General features: G+C 38.3%; 1 protein-coding gene across 5 annotated transcripts in view; it reads right to left on the reverse strand.

Moving 5' to 3' along the window:
• The window catches only part of LOC119900524 (disabled homolog 1-like), a 52489-nt gene that overhangs the window by 8318 nt on the left and 24012 nt on the right, over positions 1 to 20159 (reverse strand). For 3 of the 5 annotated variants that reach the window (XM_038715551.1, XM_038715552.1, XM_038715548.1), the window contains 2 exons: positions 6878 to 7038; positions 1122 to 1261 (listed from right to left, as the gene is read on the reverse strand). In XM_038715551.1, coding sequence (XP_038571479.1) covers positions 1122 to 1261; positions 6878 to 6959 — 222 coding nt within the window. In that variant the 5' untranslated portion in view covers positions 6960 to 7038. Of the gene's footprint in view, positions 1 to 1121; positions 1262 to 6877; positions 7039 to 17683; positions 18108 to 20159 lie in introns of those variants that run through there. The other 2 variants (XM_038715550.1, XM_038715549.1) reach the window with 2 other exon arrangements.

The raw sequence follows: 20159 nt of genomic DNA on the forward strand, positions 1-20159 counted from the left end.
GCATTCAGTAGATATGGCTTTGGCAGGAATTACAGCCTTTGGTTTGTGAAGGTATGCACATCTGGATGCTGCAGATGTCCACCACTCTTCTTTGTAACACTGCTCAAGCTTGGGAACCGTGAGTAAAAAGCATTTGTAGCCATGCTCTAGGGATGCCTCTGTCAGTTGGTCAATTAGTTGGTAGGTCCACCGTTTAAGGTGCATGCCACATAACTGCAACATCCACCACTGACTCCCGGGCCAAAGGACCTTTGCAGCATGTTATTTCCCTCTCTCTCCTGATGTTTCCTGTGTCTCTACAGTGACTATCAAATAATGTAGAAGGCCAAAATAACAATGATAATAAGAAAAGGAAATATCTCAACAACTATTGGATGGATTAAGATTAAATGCTTTACAGACATGAGTGGTCCCCAGAGGATGAACCCTAATGAATTTGATGATCCCTCACCACCAAAGGTGACAAATTAGTTTTTAGTGAAGCATCTCAACAGCCATAACATTTGGTGCAGACATTCATGTTTCCCTCAAGCTGAATTGTAAAAACATCGGTGATCCCCAGATTTTTTTTCTTCTATCACCATCAGGTCAATTTCTCAGAAGACATTACCTCAGCTGTACTTTGTGTTTATTGCTAAATAGCAAATGTTAGCATGCTAACACACGGTAAACATAACCCTTGCTAAACATCAGCATGTTAGTAATGTCAGTGTGAGCAAGTTAGCATGCTGATGTTAGAAATTACATCAAAGTATAGCCTCACAGAGCTGCTAGCATGACTGTAGACTATTATTCTTGACTACTAAAAATAATGGACTGGTAATGGATATTTTTCATTTCTTTTTGATAGATGATAACATCTATCTCTAATATGGTCTCATTCAATACAAGGCCTCTGAATATGACTCCTGAATCACTCCAAGTCATAACAACCACTGACGACCACACATTTTAATATGACTTGTCATATGATATTACATGTTTACTTTTATTATTATTATTATTATTTTCTTCCTGACTGCGGCTGTAGAGGACAAGAAGATCATCTCACAAACAGATAACTGGCTTTAATTAAGAAAAGACAGATGTAAGTTGATTTTGGCTTTGGAGGTTCAGACTACCTTCAGTTTCATCATGGACTCCCAACACATCTTGTCTCCCTGGGCATCAGGTACCATATCCACGCCGATCAGCTTGGCCTTGTAGCGAACCCCATCTCCCTGAAAACGGGAGGTGGTGTCACTGTGTGTTCTGGGCACTCCTGGGAAACATGGTGAGAAGATATAAAGGGTCAAACTATGCAGACAAATCTGTGTGAGAGAGAGGAAATGAGCGCGTGTGTTTATATTTGTGTTCCTTTGATGTGTCTTAATTATGTTTGTGTGTCATAATTTGATTAAAGTGCATGTGTGTTTGTGTTTTTAATATGTTTGGACTGCTGAATGTAGTGCATCTGTTTTTGTGTGTTAATAAGAGGACATATTTGTGTGTGTTTCTAAATGGATAATCAGTACAAGCATGTTGGTGTTTATATGTTCCTAATGTATTTTCCGTGTGCCTGTATGTGTGTGTAAGCAAACAGCTGAGTGATTGTTTGACAAATTCTTGGTCAATGTTTCATCTCATTCACTGGAATAAAAACAGTAATTTGGTGATTATGGAAATGTTAGTATGTGTTGCTGTAACAAAGGTCGGCTTTTAAACAGCTTCACTTGCGTTGTGTAACAGTTTATTGGCTTTTAGTCACTGTTTAGTTTATTCCGTCCATCCATCCATCCATCCTCAACCGCTTATCCTGCGTACAGGATCACAGGGGTCTGGAGCCAATCCCAGCTTACATTGGGCAAAAGGCGTGGTATACCTTGGACAGGTCGCCAGTCCATCGCAGTGTTTAGTTTATTGTTCAGCACAAATACATGTCTGCATTTTACATTCCAATACAACCAATAGTCATTCAATAACCTGAGCTGGTGATTGTCAAGCTACACCACCACAAAAATTGACAAAAGATAGTTCCCGTTTTGAAACACAGGCTGCTGACAGTAAACTGGGAAAATCTGCAAATAAATCCCCAGTGTTATATTTTCACTCATGCATTAATAAATCTCATGTCCATTTGTTACTCCAGTGTTGAAGTTACAGATATGGGTGGGTTAGAAATATTCTGATAATGTTCATCTTTTAAGTACAGCATTTAGTACAGTACAGTATTTTCTTAATGTACAGCATTATTCGAAGAGAGATCTGAGTTGGCAAAATAAACTACAATACATGTCCAAGGGATACTTGATAAAATTCAAACAATGGTTATCTCTCTGCATTGTTTTGTGTTTTACTCGTTAACTTAGTGATATTTAATATAATATAATATAATCCTTATTTGTAGAGCACTTTTCAAAAACAAGTTACAAAGTGCTTTAACAAGTGTAAAGAATAATACAAAAAAACAAGATAAGAGCATGAAAACATTGAAAAGACTAAAATACAGATTAATATAAAATTAGTAAAATACAATAAAATAAAAGGGATAAAATAAAGTCAAATAAGATCGGGAAAGGCTCTCCTATAAAAGTATGTTTTAAGAAGGGACTTAAAAGAGTTCACTGACTCAGCCGATCTGATTTCCTCGGGCAGGCTGTTCCAGAGCCTCGGGGCCCTGACAGCAAACGCTCTGTCCCTTTAGTTTTCAGTTGAGACTCTGGAACAGACAACAGACCTCTGCCCGAGGATCTCAAGGTACATGCTGGTGCGTATGGGACTAAAAGGTCAGAAATATAACAAGGCGAGAGGCCATGAAGAGCTTTAAAAGTGATCAATAGAATTTTAAAGTCAATTCTAAAACATACTGGGAGCCAGTGTAATGAAGCTAAAATAGGAGTAATGTGGTCATATTTCTTTGTTCTGGTTAAAAGCCTGGCAGCTGAGTTCTGGACAGTCTGGAGTCGATCAATAGATTTTTGGGTTAAACAGGTGAAAAGGCTGTTGCAATAATCCAGGTGTGATGAGACGAAGGCGTGTAAAATGGTCTTGGTGTCCTTAAAAGTTAACATAGATCGAATTTTTGCTATATTTCTAAGTTGATAAAAACATGATTGAACAAGCTTTGTGGTGTGCTGCTCGAAATTTAAATTACTATTAAACCAAACACCAAGGTTCTTTGCCACAGGCTTAATGTGATTTATTAGGGAACCAGCAGATGGCAGTATTTGTTTTGCCATCTGCTGAGACCCGATGACCAGGATTTCTGTTTTGTCTGAGTTCAGCTGGAGGAAATTATTTGACATCCATTTTTTAACTTCACAAAGGCAGTTGTTAAGTGAACTCAGCATTCCAGGGTCTGTGGATCTGACGGGCAAGTATATTGTGTGTCATCAGCATAAATATGAAAAGAAATGCCATGTTTATGGATAATATGTCCAAGGGGAAGCAGATACAAGGAAAACAAAATGGGTCCTAAGACCGACCCCTGAGGCACACCATATTTAACTGGACAGAATGAGGAGACATAGTTATTTACAGACACACAAAACTTCCTATTTGACAGGTAGGATGAAAACCATTCTAGGGCAGTACCAGAGATCCCCACCCAGTGCCTCAGTCTGTCTAACATGATGTTGTGATCAATGGTTTCAAAAGCAGCACTAAGGTCCAGGAGTACAAAGACTGAGCACATGCCTTCATCAGCAGACATTAAAAGGTCATTGGTGACTTTAAGCAGGGCAGTCTCAGTGCTGTGGTACTTCCTAAAACCAGACTGAAACTTTTCAAATAATTTGTTATTTTCCAGTACAGTGAGCAGCTGTTTGGACACAATTCTTTCTAGAATCATTGCAATAAAAGGCAGTTTTGAAATTGGTCTAAAATTATGTGGGAGGGAGGGATCTAAACCAGGTTTCTTTAAAAGTGGGTTCACGCAAGCCGTTTTAAAATAATCAGGGACACAACCAGTAGATAGGGAGCTGTTGAAAACAGATCAAATGGGGCCCAACAGAATCCATTACTTTCAGTAAAAATTTTGTAGGTATTACATCAAGTGGGCTGGAGGACACTCTCATTTGTGATACTGTTTTTAAAAGCTCAGACAAGTCGATGGGATAAAACTGGTTAAAACTCTCTTGTTGCTGGTGAGGAACCTCTGAGTAAGAGGCCACGGGGGTAATAGAGGCTCTGATTGACACCACCTTATTGGTAAAATAAGATAAAAACAACTTCCAGCTGAGGCACAAGGAGGGGTTGGGTTTACCAGCTGATCCACAGTCTTAAACAGAAACCTGGGATTGTGTTTATGTGTAGTAATGAGTTCAGAAAAATAGTGTGTTCTCGCATCCTTAACCATGTTATTGTAGTTAATTAATAAATCCTTCAGACTGAGGAAATGGACTTGGCGAATGCTGTCATTTATCCAGGGTTGCTTACTAGCTTTAGACGTAGGCCTAACCTTTAGAGGAGCAGTAATATTTAGTGACGACAAGCAGATATGATTGAAGTGATCGACCAGATTGTTGGTGTTGGAATCAGACAGGTGTTGGCTCTGGCTCTGAAAGAATGGGCAAAAATTTGAAACACTTTGTTCATTAAAGATGCGAGAACACACGGAGCTTGGTGAGGCGGCATGAGTACAATACAACTGTGGTCAGATATGGTCATGTCCACCAATTCCACAGAGGAAATGCTGACACCCAGGGTAAAAACCAAGTCCAGTGTATGACCACAGTTATGTGTTTGCCCTTGCAAACACATAACCTTGCCCTGTGTCTGATATGTTGAATTTTATAAATACACTAGAATGTTATCAATACATCAAACCAAACTTCACCAACAGCGGTCCCAAAAATATAACACACACTGAAATAGTGGGAAAATACCATGAATTCAGTGTTAAGCAGTCATGACGCAGGAAACCATAACCAGTTCCTAAACATAACCATAAAAGTATTCTCTTTCTCCAGAACTGAAGAAGTCTCTTGGATGAGGGATGAAACGTCTTCTAGTATCTTCAACCAAGTCCAGTTGCCCTTGACCTTAACCTTCGTTGGATAACTATAACCTGGATGACTGAGAACCTTCATAGACTTCTCTTGCTTCATTGCTATGAGTGGATGTAGAGAAGATATACATATAGCTGTTACATATTAGTTGTATAAACATAATTTACAAAGAATTGCACCAGTGGGTCACTGAGGTCCTGCTTTCAGAACTTAAAACTCGAGCAGATTGTGCCTCAGAGGTAGTGACTCACCAACTTTAAAACCCACTCCCACTGAACTTAATATCTAAGATTAAAAAGCAGAGTCAAACCCACCTCCCACACCCAAAGGTGTTGTACACTACAGTTAATATACTTAACTATGACCTTACTCTAAAACCAAGCAAAGTAAGGTGAGAACACAGAATCTTGCTTTATTAGCTTTTACAATCCAAAGTGTGACTTCTGCAGGTGTACTGCTGTTTTAATAAGCAATGAATTGAAAAACAGTCTCAACAAAAAAGTCATCGTACGCTCACAAAACCATCATGACGGCTAATGGTTAACATGTCTGAGAAGTATGTAAACTAGACTGTGAAAGATTTACTTTTTTAAGGCTTACAGCAGTGATTCTCAGACTCTTTCTGTCACGCCCCCCACCATTCAGAAGCCCCAAAAAGTTCGTGACCCCCACCCCTGCAAAAGCGGATTTCATTTTTATCAATCATTAACAGTACAGGCGATAGAAAAACAGAAGATGAGCTAAACAGCCTAGCATCAGAGCTATTTTGTTTGTCACCACATGACTCATATTGAATCATGCAACTTTACGTCAACTCAACATCCACAACCCCCCTGAAATGGCTCTACGCCCCCCAGTTTGAGAACCACTGGCTTACAGAGACATGAGGAAACAACTTTGATGACAAAGCAGCTGTTTGCAGATGTAAAAACCTGAAAAGATGCTGGTTTTGGAGTGTCATGAACTGTAATTCACACCAGATAAACAGACATTTAGCCATTTGACATGAAAGTTTCTGCAGGTGTGTTAGAGGATTTCCAGTAAGACACTGTAATGTGTATCTCAACAATTTACAACAATGGTGTTTCTCAAACATCTGGAACAGCTGGACACCCTCCAGTTGTGCATGAAGGAGGAACAAGGAGGAAGAACAAAACAAACACGTCTTACATGAAAACACTCCCATTTCTCATTAGATATTAACAAACTCACTGTACTTTAGAAACACTAAATTACACAGTGCACAGATGCCTAATCTCAAAATGATATATCTAATAGCCATAAAGTGTCATTTACAGAGTGGGGATTTGGTTTTTATTACTGTCTGAACACTGTTAGTCTCTAGTCTCCCAAAACACTGGATCCTGCATTTCCTTTCCCCACAACTTTTGAATTTGGTTTTGTTTTGGAGGGAACTCTTCATACTGATCGTATAAATCATGCCCATTTAAAATCAGCAAGGTTAGGTTATTACAGAACATAAATGAGCCAGTCACGTTAACACTTTCTATAATTATATTATAGTTACTTGAAAACCTTAATAGATTTATTCATATTCATGTTTTGAAGTTTTAACTGGGTAGATTATAAATAGCAGATAGAAAAGTTACATATTTTTTCTGTTTTTAAAGTAAACCAAAATAAGGCCACACAGGTAAGGAATAAAACTGGAATGAAAAGAATTTTAAAAACAACTTTGTTGTAATGTTATGATGTAACAATTAACGAATGGAAGTTGCCTTCCAAAAAGTGAAAGAAGAAACAAACTGTGCATTCAGCAGGCTTTTAAAGGTTTTCCTCAGGTCATAGATTACAGCTTCTGTCAAATCTAAGCTTAATTTGTGTCTTAGAACCAATTCTGACACTCAACCACAGCCAAACACTTGTACCTCTTGTGCTGGAGGAGAGCCAGGTTCTGACAGCAGTTTGGCGCGGGGCAGGACAACTCCCAGCCGTTTGCTCCTTCTCCATTATGATGAGGTCTGCTTGGAAATTCAAAGCTCGGGTGCTCAGGATGCAGTGAAAACAATGTGGCTGTCACACCAGTTTGCTGCAAAAGAGCATGCCACATCAGTTCGGCAGCTTGAGAAAACGACAGCAGGTTTGAAAATCAAAAAATGTCAGATGTTTAAATCAGCCAAAGTGAAAACAGAAAACATTTCCAGATTAAAGCAAGTTCTGGGATTAATCAGTATTTTGTTCCCTAAAATGTGGAAGAGAAAGGTTTTGACTCACTCCACCTTCTGGAAATGTGTCTCACTTTGATGCCGCTGTTTAGCTCGTATCGCAACAGAAACTTCTCAGAGTCAAAGGTCAGGCTGCAGACAAACTGGTGATATATTAACATCCGCTGGGAGGCCAAAATACGTGGGAACTCTTGTATAAGACTGCAAAGGGTCTATTAGGAAAGGATAGTCAGCACATGGCGCTTTCTCTCTTGGGGATGAGTGAGAGGTCATGTGGTTCCCTCAAGGACAGGCTTTGGGTGGTATTTTGAGTTTGCTGAATACCTCTGAAGGATGGATGCTTGAGAGAAGACAGAAAACAGTAAATGTGAACAAAGTGTTCTTGTTTTTAATTAAAAAAGACTATTAAATCTTTGGGAAATTAAGTAAAATGTGAAGATCTACCAGCCACTGACAGATAAATTTTAAAATTCACTAGCCACTTTAATATTTTACCAGGCTGGTGCTAATTTCCCAGCCTAATAGTTCATGAATTGACCAGCGAAAGAACATCTTGCTCCAGAAATAAATGCACTTGATCATGTTATGTAATGCCTCATTTTAAATACGATTGTTAATTGCTTCGTGACAAAATGAAGAATTTTGCACTTCATTATTCATGTATCATTTAATTTTTATGGGGTACTCCAGGATATAGCATTGCATTTCCATAAAGTTGGGGGACAGCCAGAGTCTACCATGCTAGCAGCTCTTTCATTACACAGTGGTGCTTTGAAGTAATGCTAACATCAGAATGCTATCATGCTCATAATGACAATGCTAACACATGGTTAACAGGTATAATTTGACCTTGGTCCAAACGTGCTTTATGTTGAAAAATGTAAGTCTCAAGCCACAGAAGTGTTTGTTCTGTGGAGAAAACCCGAGAAGTTTCAGTCATGATGCAGCCTTTCTCCAGTCATGAGCACTTTCATTTGAGAGGGATAAAAATGTGAGCGATGCACGTTCTCGTGAATATTTATGAACCAGATTACTTATACCCACTTATGACATGATATTTAGGTTAGCAAAGAGGCTTCTCTGCATGTACAAACATTTTCTCAGGAAGCTAAGCCAATATGTGGAAAACCTCCAGAAGCAAGAACACTTTTATGTCAGATTAGGCATGGCTTTCCTCAAAATCTCCTCTTAATGAGAGGGATTTTTTAAAAGACAATATAATATGTAAAACCAGACATTTTAGGTCAGTTGGCAGAATTGTGGAGTCTTAAGTAACCCGAGGACATGAAAAACCAGATTCCATCCACTTCACTGGTCAAAGACAGGAAAAGCTTATGTAGATTACTGTCATCACAGCGCTGAGGGGGTTTCAAGTTTCCTTTTTAAAAAGAAAACAATAAGTGTGGGATAACTGTTACAGCCACATTTCCCAACAGTGACAGTGAAGACGTCAAATACTCATCTCACACATGCTAAGCTGGGAGGATCCTCCATTCATTAACTTATGTGTGTTGGTCACTTTGTCATCATGTTGTTGTGCAAGTTCTTCACTGTAGAAACCCCTTGGTTAGAAATAAATAAATACTTAAGATATGACTTCAGTATCCACAGTGGCAGTTATGGCCTGGGTGACTTAGTCCAAGAGAGTTGATCCCCAATGGTGTTTAGCCACGAACCTAAAAAACTAGCCAAACCTATCAGCCAGATTTGGTCCTCTGTGGTTGATACACAGCTGCTTAAATTCAAACTAAAGTGATTACTTTGCACTGTTTTGTTTTATTTTCTACATATCCAGAATTTTTAGAAGTGATACGTGTGTCCTACTGGTCAACAAGATTCATTTTATTGATTAAATCTCACACTGGAATATCAGCAAATACCTCCAATGTGACCTGTAATAAATATTATGTGGTGATGATCGACTTGGCTCATTCATTACTTCCCGAGTAATGGGCTTCGACCGAAACATGACCAAATCTACCCAGTCATGGCTAAATGGTAAAATCAGATACAGCTCTCCAACCAGTTGATATAAATGAATCTCAGTGCGGTCAAGCGTTTCCCACATCCAACATCACATAACGAAGAACAGCCAATCCGCTGCTGTGGCGTGAAAACCTTCTAACCCCAGTTTTGGGGATTTTCTTGTTCAAACTGAAGGATTACATGTTCTTCTGTGAGTTGTGGAAACTCTGTGACCTCTTGAGTGATTGAAAAATATTCAAAACCTCACCGGATAAAATGTTCTTTAATAAAGCTACACAAGATGCTGGTTCTGTCAATTTATACGCAGTTAAACATTTGGTGAGTAGAGATTTTTATCTGAAAAAAAATTGCTTGCTGGTATTCACATGTATGTGTATTAATGTACAGGAGAGAGTACATTTTCTGCTGTTGCCTTTCTCTGTATGCAAGTGGTGTCTTTGAATTTTTTCGCACTAACTATATTTTCTTCTCCAAAAAGGCAAATTGGTGTTTTACTTAATGCTTACTTCACTTTTATATTACTGACACATTTTCAAACATTCATAAGCCATGAAATGCCATTCTGGACATGATGATGTAGTTAATGAAAATGAGATAGTTAGTTTGGAACCATCAAAACAATGCTGTATCAAACAAAAATACAAGACATCTTCTAGTAACACATATGCAACCTTTTTTAGTACCTAGTTGAACCTCCCTTTGTTTTCAGAACTGCCTTAATCCTTCATGACATACTTTCAACAAGGTGATGGAAAATACTGAAGTTCCTGATTCTAAACCAAAAAGTTGAGAAGCTTGAATTATTGATTTGAATGAAAGTTCAACTGGGAGATGCAACTCCCATCAGCTAGAGAGAAGAGGGATCACTCTTTTGGACTTGTTGGTGCAACAAAACATTCTGTCCACTTGTAGATGTACAGTTGTGTTATAGATGGATGTTTCTTTTATGCACAAACCCGTCATTAGCCAAGTTTTATTTTGCCCTGTCATCAACTAAAAGATTACAACAAATGAACATCATTTGGTAAAAAAAAAGGAGCAGAAGAATATTGATCACCGCGTCATATATCTCTTCAATCAAGGCCTGACACAGATTTTAAACAGTTAGCGAGGCTATAGCTTTATCTGTGGCCTACCATATTTATTTATTTATTTCTCCAGATGCTGAACTGATTATGTCATTATCCTGTGAAAACAACATTTGTTATTTCAAGATATTGACATAAATAATTTCAGATCTTGAGAAAACAAATTAACTTGGCTAATGCCTGTACTTAAAACAAGTACATAAACAGAAAAAAGAAGAAGAAATAGATTTGTTACTGTCAGAGCTTAGTTTAGCGAATCTGTGTATTTTGTCAGAAGAAGAAGACACCAGTATTGTCAATCACTGGTGTGACCAAATCATTTCTCACATTCACACACTAATCTTCACTCACATATGGAGCAAAATGCTCACACTGTAGAGCCCGGCAGTCATTAAGGAACAATAGCAGGTTGAGGTGGACAAAACACAGTAGAGTAAAACAAAGAAAGCATCTAATTTGAATGCGCTTTATTTTAGCTGGCATATAGAAAGGCTATCCATATAATTTTAGATAACAATTGTTTATTGGAAAAGTTCAAATTAAGTGTGTTGAAATAAGAGAAGAAAGAAAATAAACGCTACAGGTCTGTCTGGCTTGATAAAGGCCTGACAGTGTTGATGCTTTTATACTCTTATTTCATCACTGCAGCTCAGAATAACACGAGGAGTCTTTGTGATGATAAGACGAAATAAAAATGATGTCCATGTTGTCTTTTATTAGAAACACTGTTAAAAAATGTCCCATGAACGCAACATTACAGTGATTAACTACTTCTCCTTAGTTAATACTCACTGTGTAGTAAAGACATAATTCCTGTATAGCCTAAGCCTTACTTTATATAACTAATACTTGAAAATTTTTTCTGGAATTTCTACAGCTTCGTCTGTTTTAGTTATGTTTGTAATTTTCTGCTGTTGTTGCCAGTATCATTTCATATTAAGTACTTCATTCATGGTTCTGACTATGTCACTTGTACAGTAATTAAGAAATATGCCTCTTTCACATGCACACCTTGTTGCTGGATAAGAAAACACAGAGGTTGCAGTCAGTAGTGTTGTAGTCAAGACCGCCCAAAACGAGACCAAGTCAAGACTTTATCAAGACCGAGACAAGACAAAGACTTTTAGGGGCTGAGAGCAGTCGAGACCAAGACCGAGGGAAGGCGAGACTGAGTCAAGACCAAGACCAGTTCCCTGCATTGCATGGCACGCAATAAAATATGGAACGAGATTATAGGTACTTCTCAATGTGATCTGAAAGATCCACTTTCCCATTAAAACACCCATACAAACACTAAGAGCTGAAATCAATGTAAGCATAGCAGGGAGGGGTGACAATCGTTAACGGTAACACCACATTTTTAATTAGGGTTATTGGTTGGATGTGAAGCAATAAGTTTTACTTCCAATCAAAGATAGGCTGTTAACAAATAAATCGGACAATGTAAAAGCAATTTATTGATATTCCCAAAGTTATGGTCTTGAAATAAAATCCTTAATGTCCGGACCGAGACAAGACCAAGACCATCAAAAAGTGGTCTTAAGACCGGTCTCGAGTACTACAACACTAGCAGTTAGTACAATATTCTGTAAACCATTAAACAAAAGTGTTTTGTAAGATTCAGGGTCACAGCACTGACAGACATCAAATCCTGATCTATCAGCTTGTTTTTCTCTGGCCTTAAAGTCTGACCTTCCATAACACAGTCCTACAAGGTCACAGTTTAAGTGGCAGTTTCAGCCTTCTACTAAGACTGAATTCCTACCTGCTTACTGTGAATCAAAGTCTATATGAAACAAATTGCTGCTGGGAACAGTTTACACACACAGTAGAATTGTTTATTTAACTATGTTAAACAGTCTACACTGACACTGCAGTAGCAAACTTAAACAGAGAAAATAGGATCCTATGTTATTTCCCTCACGCCTTGTCTTCTTAAATGTTATTGTATAATAAACATTTGATCAAATCCAAAACAATGGCTGACGAATGTCCAAACACATTCATAAGTCAGATGTTCCAAGAAACAGCTCCAGTATCTGTTGTCCAGATTGATTTGCTCATACAAAGCAAAGGGGTGCTGATGTGATTTAAAATATTGAAGGTATACATTAAAACTTTTGTATAGGACAAAGATTTACCAGAGCAAACACAAATTTTTACATGTTTTTGTCACATAAATTGTCTCAACAACTACTGGATGGCTTACCATAATATTTTGTAGAGACATCATTACAACAACCAGGAACACTAATGAACCAGCAGTATCGACGATCCTGGCAAACAACCCCACAGAGGTTAAATAGCTGAGTTTCACTACCAGTCAGTCAGAACTGAAGAAGACCCTTGGATGAGGGACGAAACGTCTTCCAGTATCTTCAACCAAGTCCAGTTGCCCTTGACTTTAACCTTCTTTGGATAACTATGACCTGGATGACTAAGAAACGTCAGACATAGAGACATTTATGCTTCCTTGAGGATGAATAATTTTTCATCTGGCATCATAAACAGTTTCAAATAATTTGCCCAATACTTTGGTTTATAGCCAAACACCTGCAAAAATAATGCCATTCCCACCAGCCTCAGCTGTACATTGTGTTTACTGCTAATTTGCAAATGTTAGCATGCTAACACACTAAACGCAGATGGTGAAAAATGGAAAACATTACACCAGCCATACATCAGCGGCAAGCAGTCTTAAGACTACAGTTTTATCAACAGCATGTAAAATACCGCTGGAAAAATATTACAACAAGCTCACTACAGTATATAATATACATATATATTTAGCCAACATGCCAGAAATCCAACTGATCACCACAGAGCCATGCTTTTGATCTTTGCCCGTATCAAGCTCATTACATTACAGAATTACTCATGAGAACATTGCTAAGAGTGAAAAGAAATCTTGGCTCAAAGTTGAAAGAAGTGTAGGACTAAATCTTAAGTCTCTGGGCCTTTCAAAAATGCTTGCTACTCCCACTTCCTACCTACTTCCACTCCGTTTGCGTGTTCTCTGGCCACCGGAAACCAGTGAGGGAGGAGCGGTAGCAGGTTGGTATACAGATATACCGTATACCCTCCAATGCTGAGTGAGCACCAATGCCGGCTTGTTGAAGGTGTGTAACACCCTTTGCAGACCTTTCTTTCAAATGAGAGTTCCGTGTGACTTAACCAGTTAACATGTAGGATTTTTAAATCCCGAAACTACACTAACATTTCATATCACCATTCACAGGTTAACAACATTGTGTTCAATAAAAATGCTCTGTCTGATAGACAAAACAACTGTTGTTTTCAATGAATCGTATTTCATCTCATAGGAAAATCTATAGTAAAAAATAGCCTACAATAAATGAAATAACATGACTCAACTAGATACACAGGGGGATCACGTAACAACAACAAAGGCATTAAAAAAATAGTTATGTCTTTATACATTTTAACTGTTTTAAATTCTTCAGACCAGGCTATATAATGCTTCAATATAATGTTTGATTTATTTTGAAATGTATTTGTGAACATTTTTAAATTAAGATCCTTTTACAATGAATATCAATCTTTTCATAAAAGAATATAATATTTTTCGTAAATATATAAAATCTATAAAAAACACAAAGTGAATGACAAATACTTTGTTTCGTTAATGTAAAAACATTTTTTTCCCCTCAACATCAATACTGATTCTTAATACAATTGTTGTTTGTTTGATACACATAGCCTATGCAGCGGTAATGGTAACAGATCCTTTTTACTGGGGAAAGGGTAGTTCGTCCGAAAGTCGGCCGCTGTATTTATACCCAATGCGGGTAATCATGGAGCTCGATTTGGCTGTGAGACTGACTCGGGTCTAGTTTCGGAAAGGCCCTCAGTCTTAGAGGTGATTCACGACACTTTGCTGTGCCGCAAATGGGATTTTGGATGACGACATAAGCAAGAACCAATCACTGAATAGATTTCCTTATTTAAGAATATTCTAATATAAATTGACACTGAATGGATAAATTCAGGTAAGAGGAGTTCACATTCAACACACATTTGACAATAAAGAATTTTCAAGAGAATACATTATGATATACACATTGGAAATGAAAGATACAAAAGTTGATCTTTATATGAGTGAGTCCCTACTCCTGGGAAGCTGGCTATTTCCATGAATTGGTTTGCGTCTGTTGGATTATGTGGGGCCTGGTGTTGTTGGTAAGTCGATGAAATGTGACAATGAGTGAAGCTGTAAATGCCACAATTGTTTCTATGACAATTTGGCTTATTGGTGGTTGTGATGGCCCTGAATCATCATCATTGCTGTATTTGTCCTGTGGCAAAGAACCAAAGCGTAATCACCTTCTTCAGTTTAGCTGAAAAAGCATTGGTGTGGATCCATGGTGAGATGACATCCCTCACCAACTCGCTGACAAAGATGACGCCTGATCTGTCCAAACGATACAGTATAGGTAACTGCGCATCATCAAATTATTCAGAAACATTCTTCCTCCCCTGAAAGATTTGTGCTTGTGTCTGTCTCCACAGTGCTATCACAAACCCCTACTGGCAGCTCTTAACAACTTGGGAGACCTCTTGAGCGGTCTTAAATAACTGGGAGAGTAAGAGTGATTAGAAATTTGATAACTAGCTTTTATTCTTAAGTTTGAAAGTAGGAGTAAATTATATTAATTCTCAGCGCTTAAGACTAAAATGGCACTTTGAGAAGCTTGATAAATACGGGCATGTCAAATGACAACTGATTAGACAGAAATTCGTCCTGATTTTAAAATTGATTTGGACAAATCCGTTCAGTGTCTGCACAGTAGTATGATGGGCTTCTGTGATTTTCAGGAACTACAATAACTACAACTAAAATTTCATCAGAATTATTACATTGTTATTCTTTGGCTCACAAGGGTGCTTTGATAAGTTTACAGCAACTCCAACTGAATCAACAGAAAGAAATCCCATTGCTACCCAATGAGTGTTTGATAAGTTATATTCGGGGAAGTGCAAGCACAGCAGTAAGTTAAAATAGATGGATGATGATAAATGATTGAACAAAAACAGAAACAAGACTCTTACACTTTTGGTTATTCATATACAAATCCCACCAGCTAAATATTTTCAATCAGGGAACTGTTCCCTGGAAGTTGATGGACTGCCAGAAGGCAGATGTGGATGACAGCGCTTGAATATCTTGACCTTGATCACCAGCTTCCCGCATTTTAAAAACAGCCCTAAGAAAGACAAAGTATTGCAGGAATACAGAGTTTTTTGTTTAGATCTGCCCGTTTGTTTTGGCCTGAGTTTGGCCTGAGTCCTCCCAAGAGACTTCGACTTCAAATTCATTGGAAACCATTTACATATGGCAAATCACCTTCAATTCTGATCCTGATGTTGCAGCAAGATAATCTTTCATTTTTATTACTTTGTTTTTTAGTTTTTTGATGCAAATCAAAGAAATTGTTCATGATTAAGTGGAATTGCTGCTGTGTTAACAGAACAGAAAACAGTGAATTAATGGTTTTAACCTGGTCTTTTTGATTATTATTTTCATTGTTACAAATTCACTAACCGATTTCTGATCAACCACAGACTTTCAAATGAAAAGGATTTGTCAGTCTTCATATGAAGATATTTGTTGTTTCTGAAGTAATGGTAACTCTGCCATGTGGTGATAATGGGACTGGGAATCCTTTCCTAGGAACTAAACAATCCCACATGTGACTGTCGCCCACTGGGCACACTCATACTTCACTACTAGTATTTAATTAAAATACCAGCTACATTAAAACAAAATTAGATATGCAGCATTGTTTGCTATGGCGTGAACTTGCTAAAATGTGTAAAATCTGCAGGTAGTTTGGCATTATCTTCATTAATGTTTCACTGATAGGGTCAGTCTAATTTTCTAGATTATAATTTTACTTTATTTTGGTCTCTTCTGTACACAACATATATTGCATGCCAGTTATATAAGAGGGATCCCTTCTGTTGATCCTCCTGATGTTTCTTCCACTTTCCCCCATTGAAGGTTTTTTTGAGGAGTTTTCCTTATCCGAACCAACGGTCTAAGGATAGAAGGTGTCATATGCTGTACAGGTTGTAAGGTCACTTGAGGCGAATATTTGATTTTGTGCTGTATAAACAAAATTTACTTAGTTTGACTTGCTAGAATACAGACAGACATTCTTATTTGTAGTGGTGGAGCATGTATTCAGATCTTTTACTTAAGTACCATTACCAAAGTGTAAAGTTAGGTATTAGCATCAATATATACTTTGAGTACCAAAGTACCAAGTACTCAATATGAAGAATGTGTTCTGTATGCGTTTCTAGGGCCCAAGTGCACAACACAGACAGGATGCAATAGTAAAAAGTAATACTCCAGTTTATTTAAATTTCAAGTGTGCAATTATGGGATCTTGCATGAAGTTCTCCTGGAAATGGGCATGTAGTGAGAGCATGTCAGACAGCGGAAACACAGATGAGGCATCAAGGCAGAAACAAAAGTCAGTCAGGAAAAGGGAAGCAAAAATCACTCATAAGATTCAGGAAGTTGGCTGTAGCACAGTTCCACATGAACAAACTGACAGTGTGACAAAAACTGGAGTGAAGACTGTGGGTTTAAATGCAGAGGAAATATTAAAGTACAGTACCTCAAAAATTGTACACAAGTACAATACATTAGTAAATGTACATTCTATTCCACAGCTGCTCACTTCAAATGAAAAAAAAACTGTTTGCAGAGCCACACAAGTTTGTGTGAGCCAATTTACGTGATTGGAAGTGAAAGAACTCCAATCTAAAGCATCAAGAGTACCGATATGTAGCCCCCCCCTTTACTATCAATACTTATGGGCACATTAACACTTCTTTTAGGGCAGCACTTCATTTGTTGCTGTTCACACAAACATTTTTAATATATTAAGATTGTGTTTTAATATTAAAACACAAGATACTTCTAACAATCTCGTGTTTTAAGATGTAGTGATTAACAAAGAAAAGTAAAAATCAATTCTTGACAACTAAATCAGCAGTGTTGAAAATGTATTCACCGCATAAATCTTGACACATGTCCCCAATGATCATACACTAATAACAAAAAAGTCAGTATCAGTATTAGCGATTCTGGCCCTGCAACCTTGTCTCCTCAAAAATAAGTTCATATACATCTAACTTGCATTTGCGCTTAGAAGGAAATGTTGAGATACACAAAAATGTTGATAATGAATGTATTAGTAAAACGTTCATTAACTATTGGATATTGTAAAAGCCGCTTTGAACATAAAAAGTACATACATTAAAAGAAGTGGTGAGATACCCCCCCCTTAAGTTATGGGTCAGGGTTAGTCATGTGTGCAGGGAGGAACAGGTTTCAGGACAAGTAGGCAGGAAAGATACAGTGTCTTAGAATTTATTAACAAGGGGAAGAAGCCAAACTTACAGCCAGCGAAAAATAGAGGTAATCCATAACAGAGGTAGTCCGCAGAGCAGCAAAAACTGTTACGGTTAGTGGTGGTGTGGAGGCAGGTTGGAGGACCCAAACGCAGGATGCAAGGCAGAGGAGGTGCGGTGAACCGAGGTGATTTATTAGAACAAACAGAAGGCGAGCACACTTACTGACTGAGTGGCTGAGTGGCTGATAGAGTCCAAAACAAAGGTAGTTCCTAACAGAAATCCAAAGGTACAGGGTGACAAGACAAGCAAGGCTGGTTACAGGAAGGCAGCGAGTATACACGCGACAGACAGGGGAGTAACATGAACAATAACCGGACAAGGACTGAACAGAAAGACCACACATATACACCAGGGATAACGAGCAGGGCGGGAGCAACACAGGTGACAGACATGAGGCTAACCAGGCAGGCAGAGAGAGAGCAGAGGGGAGAACAGAGAGACAGTCAGGCAGAGGGATACTGGAAGGAATAGATATGACACAGGTTACTGAACACATAACAGATCAGAGAAATAAATATAAATGAATAAAGACACAAGCAGACACATCCCCACTGAACTAACACCAACAAGGAAAACAGACTGAAGCGAAGTAAAACACTGAACTGGAAACTAAGGTATCAAGAAGACAGACATGAGTGACAGACAGAGACGGACATGAGTGAACCCCAAAACACAACAGACTATATAACTGATACTGGACACAGGACAGAACCCAAAACACTAAGACATAAACCGAGACACAGAACGAGGAGCTAAGACACAGAATACAGAGCAGACTTAACTAAAATAATGCACACGGCAGAGGATGAACATACGATGAACAAGCAAAAGCTAAACAGAAGTAAACTAAACTAAAATAATGCAGACGAGGAACAAGAAGTTAATACTAAAACATAACCGAGGCACAGGACTGGAACTACAACTCATAACAAAAACAGTCCATAAACAAATGATCCAGGGACAGAACAAAAGGATAATCCAAAAACGAGGCAGCAGAAGCAGGCAGGCAGGCAGGGAAGCAATCCACACGGCAGAGGATGAACATACGATGAACAAGCAAAAGCTAAACAGAAGTAACAAACATTTAAGCACTGGCTAACAAGGAGGGCAGGAGCACAAACAGGTGATACTAATAATGACAGCAGACAGACACAGGCAGGTAGGGTGATGAACTGACAGAAACACAGACAGATACCAAACAGGCCCAAACTAACAGAGCTACTAAAAAAAGCCACAGACAAATCCCAAAAGAAACATGAATACATATAAACCGATATACAGGGCACCCCAGACCAAAACAAGATAAGACAAATTAACAGAACAAAGAATACACCCAACAATCATGAAAACAAGCAGACAGATCAAAACGAGATAAAAGATGGAAACAGACTGAAACCAGAAACACAGAACAAACTGACATAAAACAACCAAACAAGAAGTGGTAAATAACTAACACCAGGGGCCTGTGCCACGAAGCGAGTTCAACATACCCAGGATATGTTTTCGTTATCTGGCTTAACTAACCCTAACCATCGCGGTGGGGATAAGCGGTACCACGAAGCTGGTTATCAGCTTGGTAAGTCAACCCAGGGTTTCCCAATCCAGCTGGGAGCGTGTTCACGTAAAAGAGGCGGTGTTAGCAGCAGATGACCAATCACAGACATGAACAAGTCCACTGTCAGCAGAGCTTCATATTTTATGAAGGAGGATTAAACTGTAATACTACAGAAATACGACAGTCGCACGCCTGCATCTGACACACGCAGGGAGACAGAAAATCGCAGACAGTGTGAATGCCTAAATAAACAGGCATAGGCATAGTCTATAATATTGCGTTGATTTAAATTGTTCTTATTAGCTGTATGAAAATATCAGCCTTATACTTTCAGCTCGGCTGTGTGTCAGCGTTTCCACATTAAAAAACACGGGCCATTCCCCCTCACTTTAAAAAACTTGTCGTCACTTCAAAAATGAAATTAATTTATTTAACACACTCAAAAGTGTTCCAAACATTGTTCTAAATTAACTTCATAAAGCAAAAACTCCACTCATGCCATAAAATGTGCTCAGATAGATGTTGAAAGACTGAATCTCAACATTTAGGCTGCGCCCACACCGCAAAAGGTAGGACGGAACATGACTATGATCTCTGTAGTAGGCCTATAAGAAAGCTATACTAACCTAAAATAGATAGCCTACATTCATATTAAAATTGTGTAGTTCAATATCTCTACCAAACAGCTCATAATATTCAGCCTCACATAAGAAAAATAAAACAGTAGCCTAAGGCTTTTAATCATTCTCTGTAGGATTATATCGCTATAGTCAAGAGTTTCTCCCTGCTGCAAACATAAACAGCCTATTGGCTAAAACAGGATTTCCTACAGATGGTGATGTCATTTTCCAAGAGAGCTGATTGGTCAGTAGGTGGCGTTTTCATAGAGTTGATCTCTTATCTGGAA

This window comes from Micropterus salmoides, unplaced genomic scaffold (assembly GCF_014851395.1).
Source record: "Micropterus salmoides isolate LMB-PRFRI ecotype aquatic unplaced genomic scaffold, ASM1485139v1 Ms_hic_scaffold_13, whole genome shotgun sequence".
NCBI lineage: Eukaryota > Metazoa > Chordata > Actinopteri > Centrarchiformes > Centrarchidae > Micropterus > Micropterus salmoides.